The 26,661-nt window shown below is 39.9% G+C and overlaps 1 protein-coding gene across 4 annotated transcripts in view; it reads right to left on the bottom strand.

Annotated features, from left to right (window-relative positions):
- LOC126323656 (pancreatic triacylglycerol lipase-like) overlaps positions 1–26,661 on the bottom strand; it is a 182,663-nt gene that overhangs the window by 68,445 nt on the left and 87,557 nt on the right. For all 4 annotated transcript variants that reach the window (XM_049994705.1, XM_049994703.1, XM_049994704.1 and 1 more), the window contains exons 5-7: positions 24,001–24,148; positions 7,861–7,955; positions 5,692–5,834 (exon numbers count right to left, since the gene is read on the bottom strand). In XM_049994705.1, coding sequence (XP_049850662.1) covers positions 5,692–5,834; positions 7,861–7,955; positions 24,001–24,148 — 386 coding nt within the window. The remainder of the gene's footprint in view (positions 1–5,691; positions 5,835–7,860; positions 7,956–24,000; positions 24,149–26,661) is intronic.

Genomic DNA, 26,661 nt, shown 5'->3' with positions numbered 1-26,661 from the left:
GCTGCCAAAAGTACCAAAGCAAGTAAAGTGGATTAGCTAGAAAATATGTGATTTATTGACAATGGTCTTTATTCCCTTATGAAATAAGTTAACAATCAATCACAGTTTGTTAACAAGAGTAATGTTCATAAATTTAATAAAATTATTTACAGTCAGCTTTAATGTAACACGGAAAGGACTGACAACAATATTATGAAAAGGATAGATTGTTGTTCATCACATTGAGCAGTTGCTGAGTTGCACACTCTCACAATAGGAGGACTGCTAGACACACAAGCTTTCAGCCAATGGGCCTCCTTTGGAAACAAAACACAGTCATAGGCACAACTCAAACACAGATAGCTATGGTCTCAGATTGCTGTGGCTCATGTGCATCTGACATGAGCAGCAGTCTGGGGTGGGTGGTGGGATAAAGGACACAGTCTGGGGCACAGAGAGGAAGAGGAAGAGGAAGAGGAAGAGGAAGAGGAAAGACTTGTGGGTGCATTGGTAGAATAGAAGGCATGTGTAGTGCTGGAATGAGAGCAGGGACAGGGACAAGTAAGTGAAGGACAGGGACAAGGGAAGGTTGAGACCAGGGGGGTTAGGGGAATCAAGTATATGTTGTAGGGAGAATTCCCATCTGTACAATTCACAAAAGCTGGTGTTAGGAATGATCCAGATTCACTGGCTGTGAAGCAATCACTGGCTGTGAAGCAATCACTGGCTGTGAAGCAATCACTGGCTGTGAAGCAATCACTGGCTGTGAAGCAATCACTGGCTGTGAAGCAATCACTGGCTGTGAAGCAATCACTGGCTGTGAAGCAATCACTGGCTGTGAAGCAATCACTGGCTGTGAAGCAATCACTGGCTGTGAAGCAATCACTGGCTGTGAAGCAATCACTGGCTGTGAAGCAATCACTGGCTGTGAAGCAATCACTGGCTGTGAAGCAATCACTGGCTGTGAAGCAATCACTGGCTGTGAAGCAATCACTGGCTGTGAAGCAATCACTGGCTGTGAAGCAATCACTGGCTGTGAAGCAATCACTGGCTGTGAAGCAATCACTGGCTGTGAAGCAATCACTGGCTGTGAAGCAATCACTGGCTGTGAAGCAATCACTGGCTGTGAAGCAATCACTGGCTGTGAAGCAATCACTGGCTGTGAAGCAATCACTGGCTGTGAAGCACAGAAAGTTGGACAGTACATTCAGCAACTAGCTGATGCAGCTGTCTGTTGGCCAGTTTCACAGTGGCCATTCATGTGGAGAGAAAATGTTAGTTGTTATGCCCACATCGAAAGCAGCACAGTTGTTGCAGCTGAGTTTGTAGATCACATGGCTGCTTTCAGAGGTAACCCTGCCTTGTGACCAGACTGGAACAGGTTGAGGTGGTGGAAGGATGTATGGATCAGGTCTTTCATCTATGTGTATTACAGGGTTATGAGCCATGAGCCAAGGTGTAGGGAGCAGAGGTGGGATAGTGATCCACATGGATATTGTGTAGGTTCAGTGGGTAGGGGAATGCCACAGTGAGAGGGGGTAGGGAAGATTGTGTGTAGGATATTCAGTTCCGACCACAAAAATAAAATTGTGATTAAGTAGCTTCAATCCTGGGTCATACTGAGTCACAAGAGGAATACTACTCTGTGGCTCGATGGTGGACAGTCTAGAGGCAGAGGTTATGGAACAGCCTTAAGGATTTGAGGAGGGCTGGACATTCTGTATTTTTAGAATTTGCTCACTGCAGAAGGGTTTATAGGTGAATGAATCCGACAGCTGTTTGAGAGACAAATCACAGGAGATATGTTTCTGTAGAAGGTTGGAAGGGTAATTTTGGTCTGTGGCTGCCTCAGTGAGACCACTGGTATATTTGGAGAGGCACTGTTCATCACTACACTTGTGACATCCATGAGTGATTAGGCTGTATGGAAGAGACTGCTGTTTAAGTGGAGGCAATGTTGGTGGTTGATAGGTTTGATGTGAATGGAGATACTGATGTAGCCATCTGTGAAGTGGAGACCAACATCAAGGAAAGTGGCTTTCTGGGTTGAGGAGGACCAGGCGAAGCACATCAGGGACAAAGTATTGAGGTTCTGGAGAAATGTGGATAGCATGTCCTAACCCTTGGTCCAGATCACAAAGATTTCATCAATGAATCTTAACGATGTGAGGGATTCAGGATTCTGAGTGGTTAGAAAGAATTGCTCTTCATGATTAAACTGGCATAACATGGTGTCATGTGAGTGCCCATTGCTGTACCATGGATTCATTTTAAGGTGGTACCTTCACAGGAAAACTAATTTGGGTGAGAACATAATTGCCCATTGTGATCCAGGAGAAGGTTGTAGGTTGTAGGTTTGAAGTCAGCTGGGCATTGGCAAAGGAAGTGTTCAATAGCAGCAAGGCCATGCGCACTGGGGATGTTAGTGTAGAGGAAGGTGGCATCGACTGTGATGAGCAGGGTGCCAGTTGGAAAGGAACAGTAACTGGAGAGTCAGTAAATGGTGTCTCTTATATAGGAGTGTAGGTTACTGATAATAGGCTGAAGGTGTCTGTCTACAAGAGCAGACACACACTTCGTGGAAACACAGTAACTGGCCAGAATGGGGTGTCCTGGATGGTTGATTTGTGGACTCCAAGAAGGTTGTAGAAGGTAGGACTGCAGGAGTGATAAGAGTGAGAACAGAGTCTCGAGGCAGAGGTTATGGAACAGCCTTAAGGATTTGAGGAGGGCTGGACATTCTGTATTTTTAGAATTTGCTCATTGCAGCAGGTGAATGAATCCGAAAGCTGTTCGAGTCCCTTCACCAGGTATTCCCTGCAGTTCATAACCACAGTGGTGGAGCCTTAGTGAGTAGATAATGTTATAATGTTTGAATCAGTATTAACATGATGGATTATGGTTCTTTCTAAAAAATAAAGGTTAGTTTTCATGTTAAGGGATTTGGGGAATGATAGTGAAGTAAAGTTCAAAGTACAGAAATGCTGTAAAGTTATCAAGGAGTTATTTGGTCAGCAATGTGTGTGTGCATCACAGATGGATGGAGTAGTGAAATGAGTCAGGCAGTGTTCAATATTAGTTCTAGATTGACTCTAGTTCTTAGGGTTAGTGGTGAAACATTGTTTGTACTGTAGGAACAAAGAGAAGGAGAGAAGTTCTTTAACAAGTCCAAAATGACATGAATCTTCCAGCAACGAAGGAGCTCTCCTCTTCTGACTCACTGCCACCAAGAACTGGAGCAATTTAATCACATTCTCTGCCAGGGTTTTGATTACATTTAGTCATGCCCTGGAATGAAGAATACCTTACCCACTATCCTCCCAACCCCTCTCTGACAGTGGTATTCCACCACCCACTGAACCAATGCAATATTCTTGTCTACCCCTACACCACCCCTGCAATAAACCTACATGTAAGATCTGTCCCACATATGCTCCCACTATCACCCACTCCAGTCCAGTCCAGTCACAAGCATCAATTATCCTGTCAAAGGTAGAGCTACCTGTAAAACCAGTAATGTGATCCACAAGCTAAGCTGCAACCAATGTGCTGCATTCGATGTGGGCATGACAACTAACAAACTGTCTGCCAGCGTGAATGTTTGACAAACTGTGACTGGGACACATCTGGACTACATAGATGGTGAGCATTCTATGAAACACAACTTTCTTCACTTCAATGACTGCTTCACAGCCTGGATCCTTCCTATCAACATGAGCCTTTCTGGATTGTGCATATGGGGACTCTCTCTACAACATGCCCTTCATTCTCCACAACACCCCCCACCCCCCAGCCTCAACCTTCACTAGTCCCTAGCCTCCACCTACATCACCCCACTTAGCTATCCCTCCCCCTTGTTATCCCATGCCACCTCCTTAGCCCACCACCCACCCTAGCTTGCTGCTCACATCAGATGCAATTTCAGTGTGCAGTCAGACCACAGCAGCCAGAGACATGGTCATGTGTGTATGAGTTGTGTTTGTGTGAATGTGTAAGTGTTTTCTATTTCTGAAGCAAGCCTTCTTATTGAAAATTATGTTCAGCAAGGTCACAATAATTATCTATGGGACAGGCAAGTAATTGCATGTGTCTGGTGTAGGCCCAATACTACTAGTAAAACCAAAACCAAACATGTGTAAAATTTGAATCCATTATTTAGACAATCACATTCTTACTATATGTAAATAAATCTCATCACTTTTTAACAAATCTGCAATATTGTGCTCACAAACTATTATTTGGTTAGTAGTCAATATAATCTACTTACATAAATTATGAGCTGTAACATGAACATCTCACACAGACTGTAAAGCTGTTAATTAAGAAAAGGAAAGTGACATCAGATCAGTACACAAGTCAAACAGCAGCTGTGCTTTATTAGTTTATTGATTACAATATTTACAAACTTAACCAATTTTCAAACACTTTCTGTTTCAGGTGGTGTGCATTAATATTTACTGGAGGTAAAAGGCAAGACATCTGTTGTGCCAGCAGAAATGATTTAAATGTAGTGTCAATAACAATGGTTGTCTGTTTTTGGGGCTTTTTTGTTATTGTAAATAAATCATTAAGTTTTGCCAGCATTTACAGGTGTCATTGTGTGAAGAATTGCCATTTGGACAGCACAGAGCAATATTAAATTGAATTCTGGTGCTGAAAATTAAGATTTGCACCTTAGAATGCATGTGAGATGCTGGAATATTGTGTCACAAAGGGATAAAAAAAACACTTATCAGCAAAACAAGGAACTTGTTGAAAAGGCTGACATCTGTAAATGTAGGTAGATAATTACACAATTACAGGATTTGCAGTCATAGACATACTTATCCCATGTCAGAGAGTTAAATAAATAAAACTAATGTCCTAAAATGTATCATACAAACAGCATTAATACACTGCTTTCATAGCAGTTCTTATTCAATAACCACTGTCTTACTGTTGTTACCGTCCAAAACAATATTGTTCTGTGACAGCTGTTTTGGTGCTGCTGCAGTTGAATTAAGTAGGAGATGTTTATATCTCCACTTATTATCGAATGAATGAAATCACTTCAATTATTCACCCCTTCATAGAACCACCTTGAAGCCTTCATTCACATAACAAAAAAAAAAAAAATCTATTTCTGCACAGCTCTACTCTAATGTATGCTTTATCATAGTTACTCTACATGCTGCCGCAATGACTTTTGCGAAGCCATACGTAGAACAGATTCTACTTGGATAATTGGAGTGCTCCTCGCAGTACACAATGAAAACAGTATTCAAAAGGCACAGAAATCCCAAACTGTTTCAAACCGCGCCTGCAAAGAAGGACCAGTTTGAAAACTATCACAAATTGTCACATAGTACCAGGGACTCACTGCTTGAACAAATACTATAAATGTATATTATTCTCAGTATGTGCTGCACCACCACTTTTCTGCTCCTTTCTGTATGAGTGATACCTCAAGGTGTCTTAAAATTCATTTAACCACTGTGTCCCTTCTGACAGTAGTCAGAAACTGTCATGCCACCTTAACTCTAACTCCACATTTCATGTCCTTTTATTCCACCAAATTATTAATAAATAATTATTTTTGTTCTTAAAGAGAGGAGAGGAGAGGATTATTCAGAATTATCCTGTACCTAATTATTGAAGTATTTTTGTAAAATAGCTTTCAGCTATCAAATGGTTTAAGCTACCCATTAATATGGATTTTAAAATGTACTATACCTGTAATACGGAATATCTTCCCTCTTCCACTTTTGTTGAAAGCAGAGGCAGCAAAGGAACAGATATGTGCACCTAGACTGTGGCCCACCAAATGTATTCGTTCAGGTGTCACCTTGCCCTCATCGGTCAAAATGAGCAGTAACCTGTGATTAAATTTCACCATAATATGAGAAGGGGAAAGGAGTATAAATGAAGTTTGTTTTCAATAGTTTATAGCTCATTAGACAACATACATGGTGGAGAGAATTTTCCACAGATAAAGCATCTATCATTAAGTGTTAAGTTAAAAGGAAAGAGTGTCTAGAGGCAGATAAAATTTCCATATTGACTTCAACAGTTCTCATGAATGCTATGCAGTAAGAATTTTTAAACAACATAGAACTTTTCTCCATCTCAAAGTAAGGAGGACAAGAAGAAAACATTGCCAGCTATTGCAAAACCAGAAATGGAGATGTAGGAAGTGGGCAGAGATCTAATATTACAGTACAGTAGCTAAATCATGATTTAGGTCTGGATAGACAAATGATTTATTATGCAAAACTTTTCAGGGGGAGTCTACACAGAGGAACTCGGAAATAATAATAACATGAGGTTGGGAAAAAAAAGAATGTGCACTATATAGGAGAAATAAAGTAAAAAATACAAAAGATGGTGAAAAGATGAAAGATCAAAGTAAGATGAGATGAAAAAGAGAACAAATAAGTGAAAACTAATTTATGCTAATAAGAAATAGTGCCTAGGGATGTCATAGGAGATTGAGAAGGAGATTAACTACAGTTTGATATTTAAGTAGTTTCCTAATATTCATACAGCCAATACTACAATGCTCATCAAGTGAGCAGGACGTCTGTCAAGTTGGACAAAAAGGAAAAATGAGTAATACAAAGAGGTGCTGTGTGAATGGCCCATAACAAATTAGCTTCTTGTCAGAGTTTTATTGAAAAACTTTAATGAAAGACATACCAAATAAACATCTAATGTTTCAGGAACACACATTAGACCATTCAAGCAAAAATGTTTACAGTACAGGCTGTTCCTATCTTTATCATTCATTCTGAAACTAGAAGATAATTTTTTAGTACTGAACACCTGCACAGGGATGTGTAAGTAGTAATTGTTCCCATGCTTTGTTTATGAGTGGTATGTAAATAAATCTTCATATAAAGGATGGTAAAAATATCCTCTGCTCTGAATTTTTCTATATTTGCAGAGTAACATATCCTTAATATGACAGTCATCCTGATGAAGACTTTCTGTAATAGTGACCAAAACTTCGACACTTTTATTACGTACGAAAGGGTCACACACACCCAGAGAGCTTTCACTGAAATTAATCCTGGATACGAAAGCATAGGCTCTCATACAGAAGCAACATTAGTATAATTGTGTGTAACCATAGTTTTTCATCGGTGCATTTGCATGACGATTGTTGGTGTGTGTACTTACACTACGGACATGAGTGGTAGCTTGAAAGCTAATTTTGTGTGTCTGCACCATACACCAATTATCTTCTTGTCAGTAGTTGCCTTTCCTAGTTTTTCCCATAGGCCATTTCCTATATGGATTTGACAGCAATTTCTAAATACTTGGTGATTGTAATAAGGTATTGTATAAAATTAACCTGAAAATTAAATGTAATATATTTTATATTTTCACACCAAAAATAATCTTTGGAAAGACTAATTCACAATTACCCACACCATCCATGTTCTGACATTTCATACACTGCACAGATCTAATATTTCTAATCAGAAAAGTTTACTTCTACAAAAATAACAAATTTGCAATTTTTGCCAACTTTTTCCAATATAACTGAAATTTTAGGCAAAACAAATAAAATGCTTTTGGTAAAATTTACACAAGATCTGTTCCAGGTTAAAAGAAAAAATGGTTCAAATGGCTCTGAGCACTATGGGACTTAACATCTGAGGTCAACAGTCCCCTAGAACTTAGGACTACTTAAATCTAACTAATCTAAGGACATCACATACATCTATGCCCGAGGCAGGATTCGAACCTGTGACCGTAGTGATAGCGAGGTTCCAGACTGAAGTGCCTAGAATCGCTCGGCCACACAGGCCAGCCAGGTTAGAAGAATATGAAACATCTAATTTTGTTTAATGTAGACAATATGAGTAGATAGATTAAGTGAAATACATCCATTATTACCGTGCTATTTCAGCTGCAGCCACCCTTGTGTTTGCAACGGCCTGCCAGTACTGCCAACTCCCAGTCCAGTCTACTGCAATCACATTGACATCCTCCTGGCACATTCAGTGAAGAAAGACATTAGACAATATTCTTTAATGATCTAAATCTTTCTTCATTTGCACCTTCACACTTTTTCAGATTTCTATAGGCATCACATTAGAGAAACTTTGCATCTAAAAATTCCATTCGTTACTGTTGCAACAAAAAATTTGCATGTTACAAATACATCTTAACAGCTTACCAAATAAAAATAAAAACCAAAAAGGAGGAAAAAGTTATCACATCAGTCATCTACACGTGAGCAGTTGCCCACTCATTTTTGTTTTATCAAATGTCATACTTTTACAGACGAACAAACATGCTTTAATCAACAACAGATTTGAAATCCCCAATATAATAGTTTAATATGGTTATTAAATGGCAATATTTCAACATTTTAAAGTACATTTTCAGAAGGTAAGAGAAAAAATTGGAAGAAAAGATGCAAAAATATTTTGCAGATTATAGAGTAGAAATGTATTTTAGGAGTTGCAGTGTCATACCCTGAATAAGATCAAGACATATTACTTAAACAGGTTGATTCAATACAGTCAACTTCCACAAAGCAGGTACACATGACAAACCCACACTGGTGCATGGAGGTCCCAAGTGGTGAAGCCCTATATTATGCCATAGTCATTTTGTGTATTGTGTGTCCACATGCTTACAGGATTTGTGCAGCTTTTCTTTTCCTTAAGTACCTATGTTTCTATATTTAAATTGTCCAATTTTTCATACTTAACAGGATGGTGGAATTCCAAATTCTCAGGATCACAGATGCCACTGTATTTTTATATTTGTATGTACTAACACTTCTCCAATTGCTGGTCACTGATAATTCAAAATTTTTTGCCACAAAAGCAATTAAGTAAGTTGATCTATGCATTTTATATCTGTGGCCAATATCAATAATATATGATGGAGACAGAATATTGGCATTTATCAGGATGGTCACAAAAATAGCATAACCATCCCAACATTAGGGATACCTGTTAATGAAATCACAGACATAAAAAGCAGACATGGAGTTTTAAAACCTGCCAATTAGACTAGAAACTTTTTGTGGTTTATAGCTGGTGCCTTATGATCCAGCCAGATGCCACACAACACAATGTTGCAGGTTGCCACCCTCTCAAAACGCCTTCAAGTCGATTCAACTCAGATTGCCTGCCCAGTCACTGCAGTACTGAGGGCGTCACATTCACCAGATACAGCCATCACTAGCTAGCATCCATGAACCATGTGCAAGAGTATTTCCCATCATTTCTCTGCCAGGCAGAGTTTACAGGATGCTGCCCAGTAGCTTGCCAGCCAGTGTGAATACGCCTCAGCATTAATGTTCCAACTTCAGAAGTGGTGCATCTCACTGCAAGTGCAGCACATTACTCAGGACATCATCAGTGCAGCCTATGCCAAAAATGCCTAGTGATTCTCAATTGCAACAGACTGAGTGCTTACTTGCACCTTCCAGAACCATGTTGTATTAGTGACAACCCTTCAGTAGATCAGGACTATCTTTTATGTTGCCTTCACTACAAAGCTGCTTCTGCTGCTTATGTTAGTATGTACTTTATCATAATGAAGTTCTCTTGTTCTTGGCCACCTGGACACCTTTCTCTGCTCATTTGTGGATCACCCACAACAGGATACTTTACTTATTCTTAAAATTATATTAATGGTTCAAAAAACATTAAATTATTGCAGATTTAATTATCTGTGCCTGAGTGATTATTTCAAACAGTTTTTCTATAATGTATCCTGTTTAGTAAAGGAGTGATATCCACAGATTCATTTTTGTGAACACCAAAGGAAACAAAAAAGAAGTATGTAAAGATAGAAGAAATTCCAGAAGGTATCATCAAAACAGCTCTCAGTTTTTTTCAAAAGGAAAGGTGTTATTTCAATGACAGGCACTGCTGCAACAGCACCTTACATCATACCCAACACAGGGAATCTGTTCACTGGAGGGTGAGTGACAGGTTTACACATTCATGTTGTTTGAGGCAGAGGGCTAATGTGGGGACTGGCATCTGGTGTGTCACACTCACCCTGTGAATGGATAATAGTTGACTGCTACTGCAGCAGGTTCCAAGCAGGCACACAGGAAGGGGGGAGGGGGGCAGATTTACTTGTTATAAGGAGTTCCAAAATTAGATGTGTTATGGGGCCCCTTAGGAAAATAGTGACCAGGACTGGAAAGAAGTACAATTCAGTGCTGGCTTGGTATGTTTGTTGGGAGGGGGCAGTCTTCTGCAGGTTGTGGCTCATGTCATCACCAATGATGCTTGTCACTTGGGTTCTGATGCCATCCTCAGTTCATACAGGCAGCTGGCAGATGTGGTGAAGGCTGCTGGCCTCACATGCAGGGAGTTTAAAATCTGCAGTATCATGTCCAGAACTGGTCGAGGTCCTCTGGTTTAGAGCCAAGCAGAGGGGTCTCATTCAGAAGCTCCCTCAGTTCTGTGACAGTCTTGGCTGAAGAGCTCTGGGTTGCATTATGGGGTGGAGAATTGTAGGACTCCACTTGATAGGAGAGGAGTTCACTATTCACACGAAGCAGCTACTTAGGTATCAGAATATTTGCAGAGTGCACATGAGGGGTTTTCAGGCTAGGTGATGGTTTGGGGTCTGCTGATGAACACACACCAGATGATACACAGACAGTGAAAGCATGTCAGATACTGAGTAAAGACACTTTTACTGTTAAAATTACAACAGTAAATTTCTGATGCATTTGTTAACAAAATTCTTTAATTTACTTCCCCTCGTGGAAAACTGTTGCACTCAAGCACTGGATGAAACTCAAAGTAAAAGCTCTTAAGCATTTTACGAGTTATGGAATATATATGAAAGAGACAGACTGTGTGCCATAGAAAGCGAGGGGGGGGGGGGGGGAGGGAGGGGAGTGTTCACTGCAGTTGACGAAAGTATTGTGTCCATTCAAGTCAAAACTGAGTCTCATTACAAAGTTATCTGGATGCAAGTAACTAGCCTAAGCGAACTCAAGTTAATCAGTGGATTTTTTAGCAGCCACTCCATTCCGCTGTAAAAGTTGTAGAATCATTCGAAGATCATCTACCATCAGCAGTGCAGAAGTAACTTAGTCATGTAATATTAGTTTTAAGTCATACTGAATATCGACTGGGGGAAATCATTGCAGGCTGTATGGACAGAGTGTTGTGAAGTAGTTCTGAACCCATTTTCTGGAAACTGTCCTGAGCAGATAGTTGGATAACCCACACACAATGGAAATATTTTAGACCTTGTAGCTACAAAAACGTCTGAACTTATCAATAATGTCAGAATAGAGACACTGGTCATATCATAGTGACAATAGTTACTGAAGTTCATAAATCCACCAGGAAGATTAGGAGAATTTTTATGATGGAAAGACCAGACATACTGTTGCAAGCATCATACTAGGAAACTAAGGAATATTGTGTCATTCCAATATGATGGACATAGAGAGATTATGAGCAAAGTTTAAACCAGTTGTAAATCACATGCTGAAGAAGTATGTGCCAAGTAAGCAAATTAAAGATATAAAACACCCACTGTGGTTTGGTATCAAACTTTTGGAAAAGGCTGAGGAAGCAGAAATTATTGCACTCTTTGTTCAAAGTAAGAATGTGAAAATGTCAACAGACAAAAGTTAATATAAATCTGTTCATCTATAAAGTCACTGATATGTGATGCATACAACATCAACTGTTATATCTTAGCAGAAGATCTTGCCAAGAACCCAAGAAAATTCTAGTGCTACATAAAATCAGCAGGCAGGTCAATGGCTTATATCCAGTCACTCATCGACTAGTCTGGTGTAGCTATAGAAGACAGAAAAAGGAAAGCTGAAGTGAAATACCACATTTTAAAATTTTTTCATGCAGGAGGATCATATCAATTTACTTTTGCACACAGTCCCACATAGATGGCATAAAAATAGGTATGCCTGGCACTGAAAAGTAACCAAAAGAATTGCAAACAAGTTGCCAAGTCTGAATGGAACCTCAATTTGGTTTCACAGAGAGTACAGCACTGGACTCCTACTTAGCTTGCATTTTTTGAAAATCTCCCAACTGCTGCAAGATTCCTAGCAAGTGGAAAAAAGTACAGGAAGTTCCTGCATATAAGGAGGGTTCACAGTTCAAATATAATAAATTTTCTAGAGACAGAAAAGCTTCTGTCCAGAAATCTGCACTGATGTAGAAAGCAACTCGCCCTTTTCCCACATAATATCCTCACAATGTTGAATGAAGAGGAACAAGCAAGGCTGACAGATGGAATTTCTATTTGGTGTGATTAATGGCAGTTTGTTTTAAATGTAAAAAAATGTAAGCTAATGCAGATGAGGAGGAAAACTGACCTGTAATGTTCAAATACTGTATTAGAAGTGCGCTGCTTCACATATCACCTCGATTAAATCTCTAGGCATAACACAGCAAAATAATACAAAATGGAACAAGCACTTAAGATTAGTAATAGGGAAGGTGAATGATTGACTGGTTTATCGGAAGACTTTTAAGAAAGTGTAGCTCTTCTGTAAAGGAGACCACATATAGAACACTAGTGTGGCCCTTTCTTGAGTACTGATCCAGTGTTTTGCATTAAATAAGATATCAAAAAAATCCATAAGCATGTTGCTGATGTTGTTACCAGTAGGTTCAATCAACATGTGAATGTTATAGCTCAAAGGAAATCTCTGGAGTGAAGACTGTGTTCTTTTTGTGGAACACTACTGAGAAAATGAAAATAATTCAAATTCGTGGACGAGTGCCAAATGATTCTACAGTCATCAACATACATTTTGTTTAAGAGTTGCAAAGACAAAAGAAATTGGAGCTAAACTAACAAGCATGAAGTTGCAGCCAACTATTTGAAAACAGCATAAACTGACATTCCCATTCTCATTCCAAAAATGATAACACACTGGTGAGGTTAAGCTGATGCTACAAAATCCCTCTCCCAAGGCTTTAAAGGAATAAAGAACACACACTTTGAAGTATCAGATCACAAAGAAAAGTCAGGAAAATAATATATTGTTCCTCTAAATTTACACTATAAAATGTCAAAGATGAAGAAACCTTATATTGGACTTGAACACAGCTGCATCAGCACTGACATCCCTTACATGCTTTATAAAAACAGAAAGGAATAGCACTGAAAAATATGAGATGAAACCAGCCAAGTTACTGACTGCATTGAGCACTAGAGCCAATACTAGTGTAAGCACAAAATTAGCCTACTTTTGACCCCTTCTGACTATGTCAAAGCATCAGAAGTCAAGTTGAGCTCATCATAAAAATTACAAACAAAGAGTTTCCTTCCTATCATCAATCAATTTAAATCTAAATTGGGTAGAGGGCTGAGACATACTGACAAATTGATTCTGAGTTTGGGTTTCTCAGCAAGTTGGATGAACTAGTGATGAAGAAATGAATTAGTTGAGATGCATAATCATCTAGGAAATAAATGGATTTATTATGCTTTTTACCACGATTTCGAAAGATGACAAAAAAGAAATCAGCTTAGAAAGCTAGATGTATTTACTGTTTCTTAAATATATTGTTTTCCTTAAATGAGGAGCATCACTTCATGTCACATGTCCACCAGTGGACAAAATAGAGTAATTCATTTTCAAATAATTTCCATAGCAATTTTTCATGCTGTAAAGTCAGAATGAAAAATCAGAATCACCAACAGTCTAAACAGTATCTGAAAACTTGCAGTCACTTATCTTATTTTGTCCTCTATAGTTTGGGTTTCAAATTGTATGGTCTTTCATATTAATTCTACATGAGGCAGTTTTTTCATTTTGCTCATTTGGCTATACTGACATTTAGTGCACTTTTCTTGACAATAATACGTGTTCAATAATGCCAGTCATCTTGTGAACTGTGTATGTGGGAACAGCTGTTTTGACAATGGAGGAAGAAACTGCTGTTTGTGATCATTCAAGAGCAAACCAAAAAAGGTAAAACAAAACTAAACATGCCCATCAACTTAGATCTGAGGCAAAGTACTTAAAAATAAAGTTAAGAAAAGAATACTGGGATTGTAAATCTCACTACAAATGTTAATTCGACCCTGCCAAAACTTTAATGAATACTGAAATTAATTTAATACAGCACTAAGTTAACATTAAGTTTTATGATTCTCTACATTTTTTATTAATTCTGATGTTGTTGTTGTTGTTGTTGTTGTTGTTGTTGTTGTTGTTAATTCTGATGTTGTTGTTGTTGTTGTTGTTGTTGTTAATTCTGATGTTGTTGTTGTTGTTGTTGTTGTCGTCGTCGTCTTCTTCTTCAGTCCTGAGACTGGTTTGATGCAGTTCACCATGCTACTCTATCCTGTGCAAGCTGCTTCATCTCCCAGTACCTACTGCAACCTACATCCTTCTGTATCTGTTTAGCATATTCATCTCTTGGTCTCGATCTATGATTTTTACCTTCCATGCTGCCCTCCAATACCAAACTGGTGATCTCTTGATGCCTTAGAACATGTCCTACCAACTGATCCCTTCTTCTAGTCAAGTTGTGCCACAAACTTCTCTTCTCTCCAATCCTATTCAATACCACCTCATTAGTTACGTTATCTACCCATCTAATCTTCAGCATTCTTCTGCAGCACCACATTTCGAAAGCTTCTATTCTCTTCTTGTCCAAACTAGTTATCGTCCATGTTTCACTTCCATACATGGCTACACTCCATACAAATACTTTCTGAAACGACTTCCGGACAATTAAATCTATATTCGATGTTAACAAATTTCTCTTCTTCAGAAACACTTTCCTTGCCGTTGCCAGTCTACATTTTATATCCTTTCTACATCAACCATCATCAGTTATTTTGCTCCCCAAATAGCAAAACACTTACTACTTTAAGCGTCTCATTTCCTAAGCTAATTCCCTCAGCATCACCCGACTTAATTCCATTATCCTCTTTTTGCTTTTGTTGATGTTCATCTTATATCCTCCGTTGAACTCCTCTTCCAAGTCCTTTGCTGTCTGACGGAATTACAATGTCATGGGCAAACCTCATAGTTTTTATTTCTTCTCCATGGATTTTAATACCTACTCCGAATTTTTCTTTTGTTTCCTTCAATGCTCGCTCAATATACAGATTGAATAACATCGGGGAGAGGCTACAACCTTGTCTCACTCCCTTCCCAACCACTGCTTCCCTTTCATGCCCCTCAACTCTTGTAGCTTCCATCTCATTTCTGTACAAATTGTAAATAGCCTTTCGCTCCCTGTATTTTACCCCTGCCACCTTCAGAATTTGAAAGATAGTATTCCAGTCAACATTGTCAAAAGCTTTTTCTAAGTCTACAAATGCTAGAAACGTAGGTTTGCCTTTCCTTAATCTAGCTTCTAAGATTAGTTGTAGGGTCAGTATTGCCTCACGTGTTCCAATATTTGTACGGAATCCAAACTGATCTTCCCCGAGGTCAGCTTCTACCAGTTTTTCCATTCATCTGTAAAGAATTCGTGTTAGTATTTTGCGTCCATGACTTATGAAACTGATTGTTCGGTAATTTTCACATCAGTCAGCACCTGATTTCTTTGGGACTGGAATTATTATATACTTCTTGAAGTCTGAGGGTATTTCACCTGTCTCTTACATCTTGCTCACCAGACAGTAGAGTTGTGTCAGGACTGGTCTCCCAAGGCCATCATTAGTTCTAATGGAATGTTATCTACTCCCAGGGCCTTTTTTCGACTGTCAAATTCTTCATGCAGTATCATATCTCCCATTTCATCTTCATCTACATCCTCTTCCATTTCCATAATATTGTTCTCAAGTACATCGCCCTTGTTTAGACCCTCTATATACTCCTTCCACCTTTCTGCTTTCCCTTCTTTGCTTAGAACTGGCTTTCCATCTGAGCTCTTGATATTCATGCAAATGGTTCTCTTTTTTCCAAAGGTCTCTTTAATTTTCCTGTAGGCAGTATCTACCTTACCCCTAGTGAGATAAGCCTCTACATCCTTACATTTGTCCTCTAGCCATGCCTGCTTAGCCATTTTGCACTTCCTGTCAATCTCATTTTTGAGACGTTTGTATTTCTTTTTGCCTGCTTCATTTATAGCATTTTTATATTTTCTCCTTTCATCAGTTAAATTCAATATTTCTTCTGTTACCCAAGGATTTCTACAAGCCCTTGTCTTTTTACCTACTTGATCCTCTGCTGCCTTCACTACTACTTCTCTCAAAGCTATCCATTCTTCTTCTACTGTATTTCTTTCCCCAATTCCTGTCAATTGTTCCCTGAAACACTCTACAACCTCTGGTTCTTTTAGTTTATCCAGGTCCCATCTCCTTAATTTCCCACCTTTTTGCAGTTTCTTCAGGTTTAATCTACAGATCATAACCAATTGATTGTGGTCAGAGTCCACATCTGCCCCTGGAAATGTCCTACAATTTAAAACCTGATTCCTAAATCTCTGTCTTACCATTATGTAATCTATCTGAAACCTGTCAGTATCTCCAGGCTTCTTCCATGTATACAACCTTCTTTCATGATTCTTGAACCAAGTGTTAGCTATGATTAAGTTATGCTCTGTGCAAAATTCTACCAGACGGCTTCCTCTTTCATTTCTTATCCCCAATCCATATTCACCTACTATGTTTCCTTCTCTCCCTTTTCCTGATGTCGAATTCCAGTCACCCATGACTATTGAATTTTCGTCTCTATTCACTACCTGAATAATTTCTTTTATCTCATCATACATTTCTTCAATTTCTTCATCATCTGCTGAGCTAGTTGGCATATAAACTTGTACTAGTGTAGCAGGCATGGGCTTCGTGTCTATCTTAGACACTATAATACGTTCACTATGCTGTTTGTAGTATTTTACCCGAACTCCTATTTTTTTATTCATTATTAAACCGAATCCTGCATTACCCCTATTTGATTTTATATTTATAACCCTGTATTTGCCTGACCAAAAGTCTCGTTCCTCCTGCCACCGAACTTTACTAATTCCTACTACATTTAACTTTAACCTATCTATTTCCCGTTTTTAAGTTTTCTAACCTACCTGCCGATTAAGGGATCTGACATTCCATGCTCCGATCTGTAGAATGCCAGTTTTCTTTCTTCTGATAACAACGTCGTCCTGAGTAGTCCCTGCCTGGAGATCCAAATGGGAGACTATTTTACCTCCGGAATATTTTACCCAAGAGGACGCCATCATCATTTAACCATACAGCAAAGCTGCATGCCCTCAGGAAAAATTTTGGCTGTAGTTTCCCCTTGCTTTCAGCCATTTGCAATACCAGCACAAGCCATTTTGGTTAGTGTTACAAGGCCAGATCAGTCAATCATCCAGACTGTTGCCCCTGCAACTACTGAAAAGGCTGCTGCCCCTCTTCAGGAACCACACGTTTGTCTGGCCTCCCAACAGATACCCCTCTGCTGTGGTTGTACCTACGGTACGGCTATCTGTATCACTGAGGCATGCAAGCTCCCCACCAATGGCAAAGTCCATGGTTCTTTGGGGGGGCAGGGTATTAATGGTATTATTGTTTAATAGAGCATCACTCTAGTTACAACCAGTTCATACCCTTTTACTTTAAGCTCTTCTTTTATAATATGCTTATGTATGGCATATCCCAATCCTTAATGTTTTAATGAATTTTTTCTTGTAAGTATTGACATTCCATCTCTGCTCACTTGCCTTTATTGACATGATTGTATAAACAAATGTAACTATCAAGGGGAGGGGGATTCTGATATAGATAATGATATGACCGTGTTCACACCACCGTGCTAACACAGAAAAGGTTGTTTCCATTACTGTAATATACTAGTGCATTTTCTACTAAATGCCAAAAATAAAGTATTTGGAGTTTTAAACAAAATTGAAGAGGATTGGCATGTTTCATTGATGATAAATGTTTCTTCTCAGCAGACCTATGAAACCAGGAACCCACATGAACAGTACAGTAGCTCCCTCAACAGTGACCGAGTGGAAGCTTTTTTGGACCCATTGCAGTACAGTACACAGGGGGTGCGAAGGTGACAGAGAATCGAAGGATGTGACAAGTAAGATGCCCATGTCGAAGGATGTACAGGGTGGCCTGATAAAGGGCAAAGAGCTCTACTGTAAATATTGAGCAGTGTTCTGTAAGCCAATACCATAAATGGTCAGTGCCAATGAGGAAGGCATGCATGGCACCACATTTGGTCTTAGATCCATTAGTTTACATGAAGTGTTGTCACAAAGTTCTGTGCAAAGGTCAAGAAACTTACTCTGATAGATCAAATTGCAGTAGTTTCCTTAGTAAGTGAATGAAGTCCAAGATGAACCCAGGCTGCCGCACAAAGCAAAGGTGGTGAAGGATTCATATCCATCAGGAATGTGGCAGGTAGTGTGAAGTTAAGCTGCTGTGGTAGGAGCCGAAAGTGGAGTTAACAGGAAAGAGATGTGCTCCATGCTGGTGGTCAAGGGAGTAATAAAAAAGGAGGTTAGGATGGGTGAATGTACAAAGGATCAGTATAAATGGAGGAGGATGGTTTAATAAACTCCCCAGGAGGTACTGCTTAGTACACCTAGGACACAGAGACTAGGTACAGTGAGCAACTAGGTAAGACAATACAGAGGATGATGAAAGTTTTCTACCAATCAAGAGCCCCAGGTGTTTCATAGTTTCAGATAACTGAAGAGCAGCAGGCCCAAGATTTAAGGACAATGGAAGAAACCCACTGCAGCACCAGAAAGTCATACAAATGGTTTTGTCAGTGGAAAAGTAAAAGCCACTGTTGATATTCCATGAGTAAAGATGATCAAGACATTGCTCAAGATGACCTCGAGGAGGTAAGTCTGTGGAGAACTGCAATATACTGTGAAGTCATCAATGAAAAGAGCTGGAGATGCATGGCAGGAGCTGGGCTGTAACAGGGTTAATGGCTATAGCAAAGAGGATAATGCTCAAGACGGAGCCTTGGGGCACTACGTTCTCCTGGCTGAAGGTGTCCAACAAAGCTGAACCCACACATACCTTGGAACTAAGTCAGAAGCCTCATGTGTATAGAGTTATCCATCAGGTGTCACAGGCTTCCTCTAAATCAACACAGCCACAGTCTCGTATTTCCACAGAAAACCGTTCATGACATGGGTTGACAAAGTGACAAGATAGTCAACTGCAATAAAGTGTGCTTGAAATCCACATTGTGCTGTGGTTAGTAGATTGAAAGACTTGAACTGCCAGACCAGTTGGTGATGAATCATACATTCCATCAGCTTGTAAATACAGCTGGCAAGAGAAATCAGGTGGTAGCTAGAAGGAAGGTTATTGTCTTTACTGGGCTTAGGTATGGGTATGACAGTGGCTTGATGCCAGTGTCTGGGAAATGTGCCATATGCCTTAATACGACTAAGTTTGAAGGACAAAGTGCTTGCCCGCAAGAGAAAGGTGTTGCAACACCTGGATGTAAACATCATTCGGCCCTTAGGTGGAAGAACAGGATGAAGTGAGAGCATGATTAAGTTCTCTCATAGTAATTGGGCATCATAGCATTCATGATTCTGAGAGGGAAATGGTACCACCTGAGCCACCTCGACTCATTTCTGAGGGAGGAAGGTGGTGTTATTGTGGGTGGAGCTCGAAATCTGCACAAAATAGCTGCCCAAGGTGTTGGAGATAGCTATTGTGTCCATAATGACATTACTTGCTACAGTCAGGCTGGAAATCATGCAATGGACCTTGGTCCAGAGAGCCAATGGAGGTTGTCCCACATGACAGAAGAGGGAGTGAAACTGTTGCAAGAACAAGTAAATGAAATCCATCTAGCTTTCTTGCTATTGCAAACAATGTGACAATACTGTGCGTGCAATTCTTTATAATTAATGCAGTTCACCATCAAAGGATGGTCAAAAATGCAGACAGCAACTCTCCACCACAAATCACATCATGGCCTATTTCACTTCACCAGCGGACCAGGACACGATGTGGAAAAGATGAATTGCAAGGTATGGAATGTTCTGTAGTGGTAAGGATAGTGTCTGTGAGGTACTATACCTGGTCATCATAACTGGGGAAATGTTTGTCAAAAGTCGCCAAGAAGGAGTAAAGCCTACAGTCAGCCTTAGAAAGTTGCCAATTGGATTTTCACGTACAGTACCTGTCCAAATTATTAGATGCATTGCACATTTTTAATGTTATTTGTAATAATTGTGTGTAGAGTACTGTATTTAATGTGACTGATCAGAAAATTTATGACAGTTATTCATGGCAATTATTACATTGTTGAATTTCATGTCTGTTGGTGCTATGCGACATTGAATTGTTGACTTATTGTAGGTATCAATGCGCAGAGTACAGCATATAGGAAAGGAAATGTTCAGTGGCGTTCTCATGCGCAATTGATGTAATACTTGGTTCGCTTTGATTACCAGTTTCATAATATCAACATCACAATTGATTGTTTAATAGCTACATATTACTAATTGTGACCTTTAAAAATGGGTAAAATAGGAGACATTTCACCACATAAAAAGCTGAGGTCCAAGCCCTTGTTAATATGAAAATATATTCCAATTGGGAAAGTTCACGAACGTTGGAAATGTCAGAAGCTAATATGATGCGTGTAAAGAAGAAAATTTGATTCAGGTGAAGAATTGAGCCCCAGAAGGAAGAATGAATGTGGAAGAATACGAATTTTCACCCCAAGGTCAGAAAGATTTCTCAAAAGAATTTGCCTAGAAAACAAATTTGCAACAATGAAACAGATAAAATTTCAACTGGAAGAGGGTAATGTGGATGCATCTGAACACACTGTTTGCAGAAAGTTGATGGATATCAATTTCAAGGCCTGTTGACCTGCTAGAAAACCAAGGTTAATAGCCATAATGGAAGCAAAGCGTTTGAAGTGGGCTAAATGGTGGTGTGATAAGGATGTAGACTCCTGGAGGTCGGTAATTTAACTTTAAAATTGTTATTTATGATATGATATAACCTATGTACATTTTTTCATGGTATATTAATTTTGTTTCTTTATTTTTAGAGGCATGCTTCAGCAATGAAAGCACACTTGAAATTTTAACTAAGAAATCTCAGTATGTGCACCATTTAACAGTAGAAAAATTTCATCCCGACTGCATTATTCAGACTGTAAAACATGCAGGTAAGGTGGTGATTTGGTCTGTCATCTGTGGCAGGGTACAGAATGTCTTTACATGTCTAAAGGCATAATGAGGCAAGACCAGTACAAGGAAGTCCTGCAAAAATGATTAATACATCAGTTCAGAGAACGGTTCCTTCATGGGGAACCATTTATTTTTATGCAGGATGGAGTTCCCTGTCACACAGCCAGGTCAGTTAAATCCTTTCTGAAGAAACAAAATATCCCTCTGTTAGACTGCCTAGGTAATAGCCCTGACATGAACCCCACAGAAAATGTATGGGAACTAATGAAGAGGGAGGTAGCAAAAGATGTTATCACAACAAAAACACAGCTCTTAGAGAAGATCATCTTCGTGTGATATCATCATCCACAAATGCAGGACACAGTACAGTACTGCATTGACAGCATGCCACGTTGTATTAAACCTCTCATAGCTGCAAGAGGTGGCTCAACGAGTTAAAACTAATGTTTCCTCTTTCACAACATTTTAATTTTTGTTATAATTATTGAAATAAAAAATTTTCAACAAATACTACGTTTTGTTTATTTGTTACATCACCTTAGTTATGAAGTAGACTACACAATCATTTTATCACAATTTTTGTATTAAAAAACAAATTTCATTAGACATAAATCAATATTTGCTTAAAAACTGTAGCACATCTAATAAATTGGCTAGGGGCTGTATATGGGGTAGGAGTCAGCAAATAGATAGCACATGGGAAATGATTGCTCGAGTGTGCCAGAGATAACGGACCACTTGAGACGATGGACAAATTGGGCAGTGGAGAATGAGAGGTCCAAGTAGGAACAAGAATCTGAAAGGACCATGGATGCTCCAGTCTTAACACAGATGAGTTTGAGTTGAATGAGGTCAGCCAAGACCTCTGACAGGTTTTGGAAGAGCCCCAAAGTGTATGGTGTGGCAAAAAATGGTGAGGGTGTTTACCTAAGCTGGAAGAAATCTGCCCTGTTGACACCGAATTGCAGAGGGATGTAGACATTGCAAAGAGAAAAGGTGATTCAAAGAAGGATAATGCAGATTGCAACAGTTTGTAGCCGTGTGTTCAGTGAGATGGTTTGGCTATGAACATCATCCCAGATGAGCACCACAACTCCCCCTTGAGACTGAATGCCTTGCTTCGGTGAAGGTCAAACCAGAGCAGAAGGTGGTCAAATGCTTGTGAGTATGCAATTTCACTTCTTGGGGCAGAGAACAAGTGGACACTGTGATTGCAAGATCAGCCATAATTCCTCCTCCTTAGGCCTAATGCCATGAATGTTGCAATGGAGGAGAGTCATAATGGGGATTGGGGAGGAGGCAACAAATGGTAGTCACCTTGGCGGCTGCCTTCGAAGACTCACTGCTACCGGATGCAGAGGTTGGAAGATCTCATTCCATGAGATCGGTAGAGGCATTGGTATTCTCACTGGGTCAGCCTGAGGATTCTAGGACAAAAAAAAATGGTAGGCAGTGCACACTGGTGAAACTGAGGTTGGCTGGATAAGGATATCATGCAGTAACACCACTGAAGAGGATCTCTGAGTCAAGGAGGGAGATGACCATTTGCCTTTATTTGATATCTTAGAGCCTTTGCTGTTGGCTGTTGAAGGCTCAGCTGTTTGTTGGCTGGAGGGGTGTAAGAAGTCTCTGTGGGAGTGTTCCTTTTGTCCTTTCCGGCTTGCTGGTTTTGAAGCAAGTGATTTTGCTGCCTAAGGTGAAGATGTGGTGCCTTGTTGCATAGCTGCAGGAGAACAGGACTGGGAGGCTACTGTGATACTGGGCAGCTTTACAACTGCAGTGCTGAACTGTAGGCACAATGCTGTGTGACCATGCACTTTGTGGAGTGAGAGGTTTAGCAAGAGTGGTTCTGTAAGAGAGAGAGAGAGAGAGAGAGGCAGGACTTTAGACTAGCCAACACTATCAAGCGGCATAGTAGGGTACTATTCCCTTCACCTAGATCTCTTGGACAGCCCACTCATTGAGATACACTGGACATTCTTGAGATGGGGTGGCATGGTCACCATTGCAGTTGATACAGCAGGGAGAAAGAGTGTCTTTACCACATTTAGTGGTGTTTTTACACGACATGTAAATGTGGTTGTAATGTTGACACTGGTAGCAATGCACTAGGTTGGGAATGTGTGGTCGGACCATAATGACTTCATAGCCTACACTGATCTTCGATGAAAGCACTACTCAATCAAACGTGAGAAAAAGAATGTATGTAGGCATTAAGGTGGCATCAACTTTTTCCATTACCCGATGGTCTACAGTGGCACCCTGATCAAAAATGTGTTTGGATTTGTTTAATATTCAGCATATGTTGTTTAACAAAGAGTAATTTCTGCAGTGGTATAGTCCCTGTACATTTCACTGCAGGGAAACTTTAAAATAACTGTGGCTGAGCGACAAATTGTTTCTAAGTACATTTGTTAACAAATTATTGTTCTAAAATTCCAGAGGCTTTCACTACAGGAAATGAGGAGGGAGACTGAGGGATATGGAGGAAGGAGGTGATTGTAACACGGGGGCACAAGAGGAGCTGCAATGTTTCCGGGCCCTATGCTCCCTAAGCATATTGCATATTCTCACAAATCAGTTGAGCCCCCTTAGGGGCTATTGGAATGTAAATTAGTTTTAAATGGGACAAAATTTAATTTAAAATGCCACTGAGTAGCACTCATTTTCATAACACATGTATGTATAAACTTTTGCATTAAAATTTCCTGCATATTATCACAGTCAATGACAACACCCTGTCCATTGTTTTGCTACTCAAAATACACTTTGTAGAACACTACAAGTCGGTTTTTTTAAAAAAATTCTGTGATTTCATTGTCAAATTGACTTTTTGCCCAAGGAATATTGGAACAATTCATTAATGCCCATTCTTAGCTAGTTCTTTAAATTATTTATTTGAAATTACCTTGTCAAAGAATGCTTCTGCCATATTCTGGACCCATTCTTCTTGACTACTAGAGAGGAATCCATGAACAATAAAAATTGTACCATTCCTGTGAGAAAAGTTATTCAACCTTTCATCAGCACTAATCTCCACAGGTGTTTTATTAGCCCTGAAATACACATTAAAGGGCATATTAATACCATGATTTGTCTGTTAGCATCTATATTTTATTGTTCATTCTTAAGATATATTACTGGTTCACACTACTGCAGAACTCCATCAGATGAATGTAAAGGTCAAGAGTAAATTTACAAAGAATGTTTGCAGCAGCAAATATTTCCCATCCTGATATATCTGTATTTAGAAATATAGATACTATTAAACACATTGCAACCAACATCACTTTTGTCCTATTTACTTTTAATTTTAAAGTGTCTAAAAAAGTAATGTTCATAACATTTTTTTTTTCCTTATGCGTGAGAAATTTCGAACAGCATTTTATTGTGTTTCAGAAGTAAAGTTTGCTGCCAGCAAATGCTTTGTAGTATAGAAATTAACTGTATAAAATCATTGCAATGAGCAGATAATTGTGAAAACAATTTTATATGGTTAAAAAGATGTAAATTGTGGATTGGACAATAGCAAAAAATAACAACCCCAAGATTTTAATGTTTTAGAAAGGACTTAACTGTTGTAAACAGATTCTTGGTTGGCACTAGTCCCTAATGAACAAATCAGGATTGCCTGTGCTCAAGCACCTATGCTGCCATCTATCTTAGAAAGACATAGGAATAACAGGGAAGTCGTGAGAGATATGATCCACTGTAGCTGAGAACCACAGAAATTTTACCGGATTCAATCCAGTAACAACAATAATATAACTGTGAAAACAATCAACACAAGAGCAAACCCAGGAATAGGAAATAATGTTACATAAGCACTAAGAGCAGTGTGGAAGAACCTCTGATCAAATTAGAGAGAGAAAGCTAGAGAGAGAGAGAGAGAGAGAGAGAGAGAGAGAAATAGAAAGAGAGAGAGAGAGTGTGTGTGTGTGTGTGTGGGGGGGGGGGGGGGGGGGGGGGCGGGCGCGCGCGCTCGCATGCACACTTGCTGGAGAGAATTGACACCGTGAATCCTGCAGTGCTGTCCATAAATCCGTAAGAGTACCAGAGGGTGGAGATCTCTTCTGAACAGCATGTTGCAAGGCAGCCCAGATACACTTAATAATGTTAATTTCTGGGGAGTTTCGTGGCCGCCAAAACCGTTTAAACTCAGCAGAGTGTTCCTAGAGCCAATATGTAGCAATTCTGGACATGATGTGTGTCACATTGACCTGCTGGAATTGCTCAAGTCAGTCAGAATGCACAATGGACATGAATGCATGCAGGTGATCAGACAGGATGCTTACATACATGTCACCGAGCCGTATCTAAACATATCAGGGGCCCCAACTGCTTAAGCCCCACAACCTTACAGTGTGTCCACCATCTTTAACAGTCCCCTGATGACATGCATGTTCCCTGGATTCATGAGGTTGTCTCCATACCCATACACAGCCAGCCACTCAATACAATTTGAAACAAGACTTGTCCAACCAGGCAACATGTTTCCAGTCATCAACGGTCCAATGTCTGCATTGATGAGTAGGCAAGGTGCAAAGCTGTGTATCATGCAGTCATCAAGGGTACATGAATGGGCCTTTGGCTCTGAAAGCCCATATCAATGATGGTTTGCATGCATGCTGACACTTGTTGATAGCCCAGCACTGAAATCTGCAGCAATTTGCAGAAAGGTTGCACCTCTGTCATGTTGAACGATCCTCTTCCATCTTCATTGGTCCCATACTTGCAGAATACTTTTCTGCCCACAGCAATTCCTGAGATTTGATGCTTTACATGATTCCTGATATCAACAGTATGCTCATGAAATGGTCGTATCGGAAAATCCCCACATCATGACTACTTCAGAGATACTATGTCCCATCGTTCGTGCACCAACTATAACACCACGTTCAAACTCACTCACATCTTGATATCAGTTTGCAGCCAAGAACAAAGCTGACTACCAAGTGGCAAAACATATTGTTGAGCACAATATGCCCTATTGACATCCCTCTTCCCTTCCCCTCCCCCCCCTCCACAAATATGTGCCTCTCTGAAATAAATAAATGGGAACTATGGTTTTAACACATCCTTTGATCCCTTAACCCTCCTGGTACTGATCTCCATAGACCCTGCCCCACCTCCACCTCTGTCCCATGAACTTAACTCACTCATATCTACCTCTCCAGCCTTCTCTCCCCTTTCTGTTCTCCCAGTCCAGTTCCTTGTGTCACTGGATGCCACACACAACTCCACTTGCCTGCAGCCAGAATGAGATCCCTAGTACCATCTCCCCATACAGTACATCTGCAGTTCTTCCCCTTCCCCCTCCCCCTCCCCCTACCCCTACCAACCCCTCCCAATTGGTCAGCCACCCTTTCCCAACCCACCCTCCCATTGTGTGTGTCCTTTATTTCTTCATCCTCAAAATGGTTAAAATGGCTCTGAGCACTATGGGACTTAACATCTGAGGTCATCAGTCCCCTAGAACTTAGAACTACTTAAACCTAGCTAACCTAAGGACATCACACACATCCATGCCTGAGGCAGGATTCGAATCTGCAACCGTAGCGTCGTGCAG

This window comes from Schistocerca gregaria, chromosome 2, assembly GCF_023897955.1.
Source record: "Schistocerca gregaria isolate iqSchGreg1 chromosome 2, iqSchGreg1.2, whole genome shotgun sequence".
Taxonomy (NCBI): domain Eukaryota; kingdom Metazoa; phylum Arthropoda; class Insecta; order Orthoptera; family Acrididae; genus Schistocerca; species Schistocerca gregaria.
Note: the sequence above shows the minus strand (reverse complement) of the source record. Positions and strands in the feature narration are given on the sequence as shown.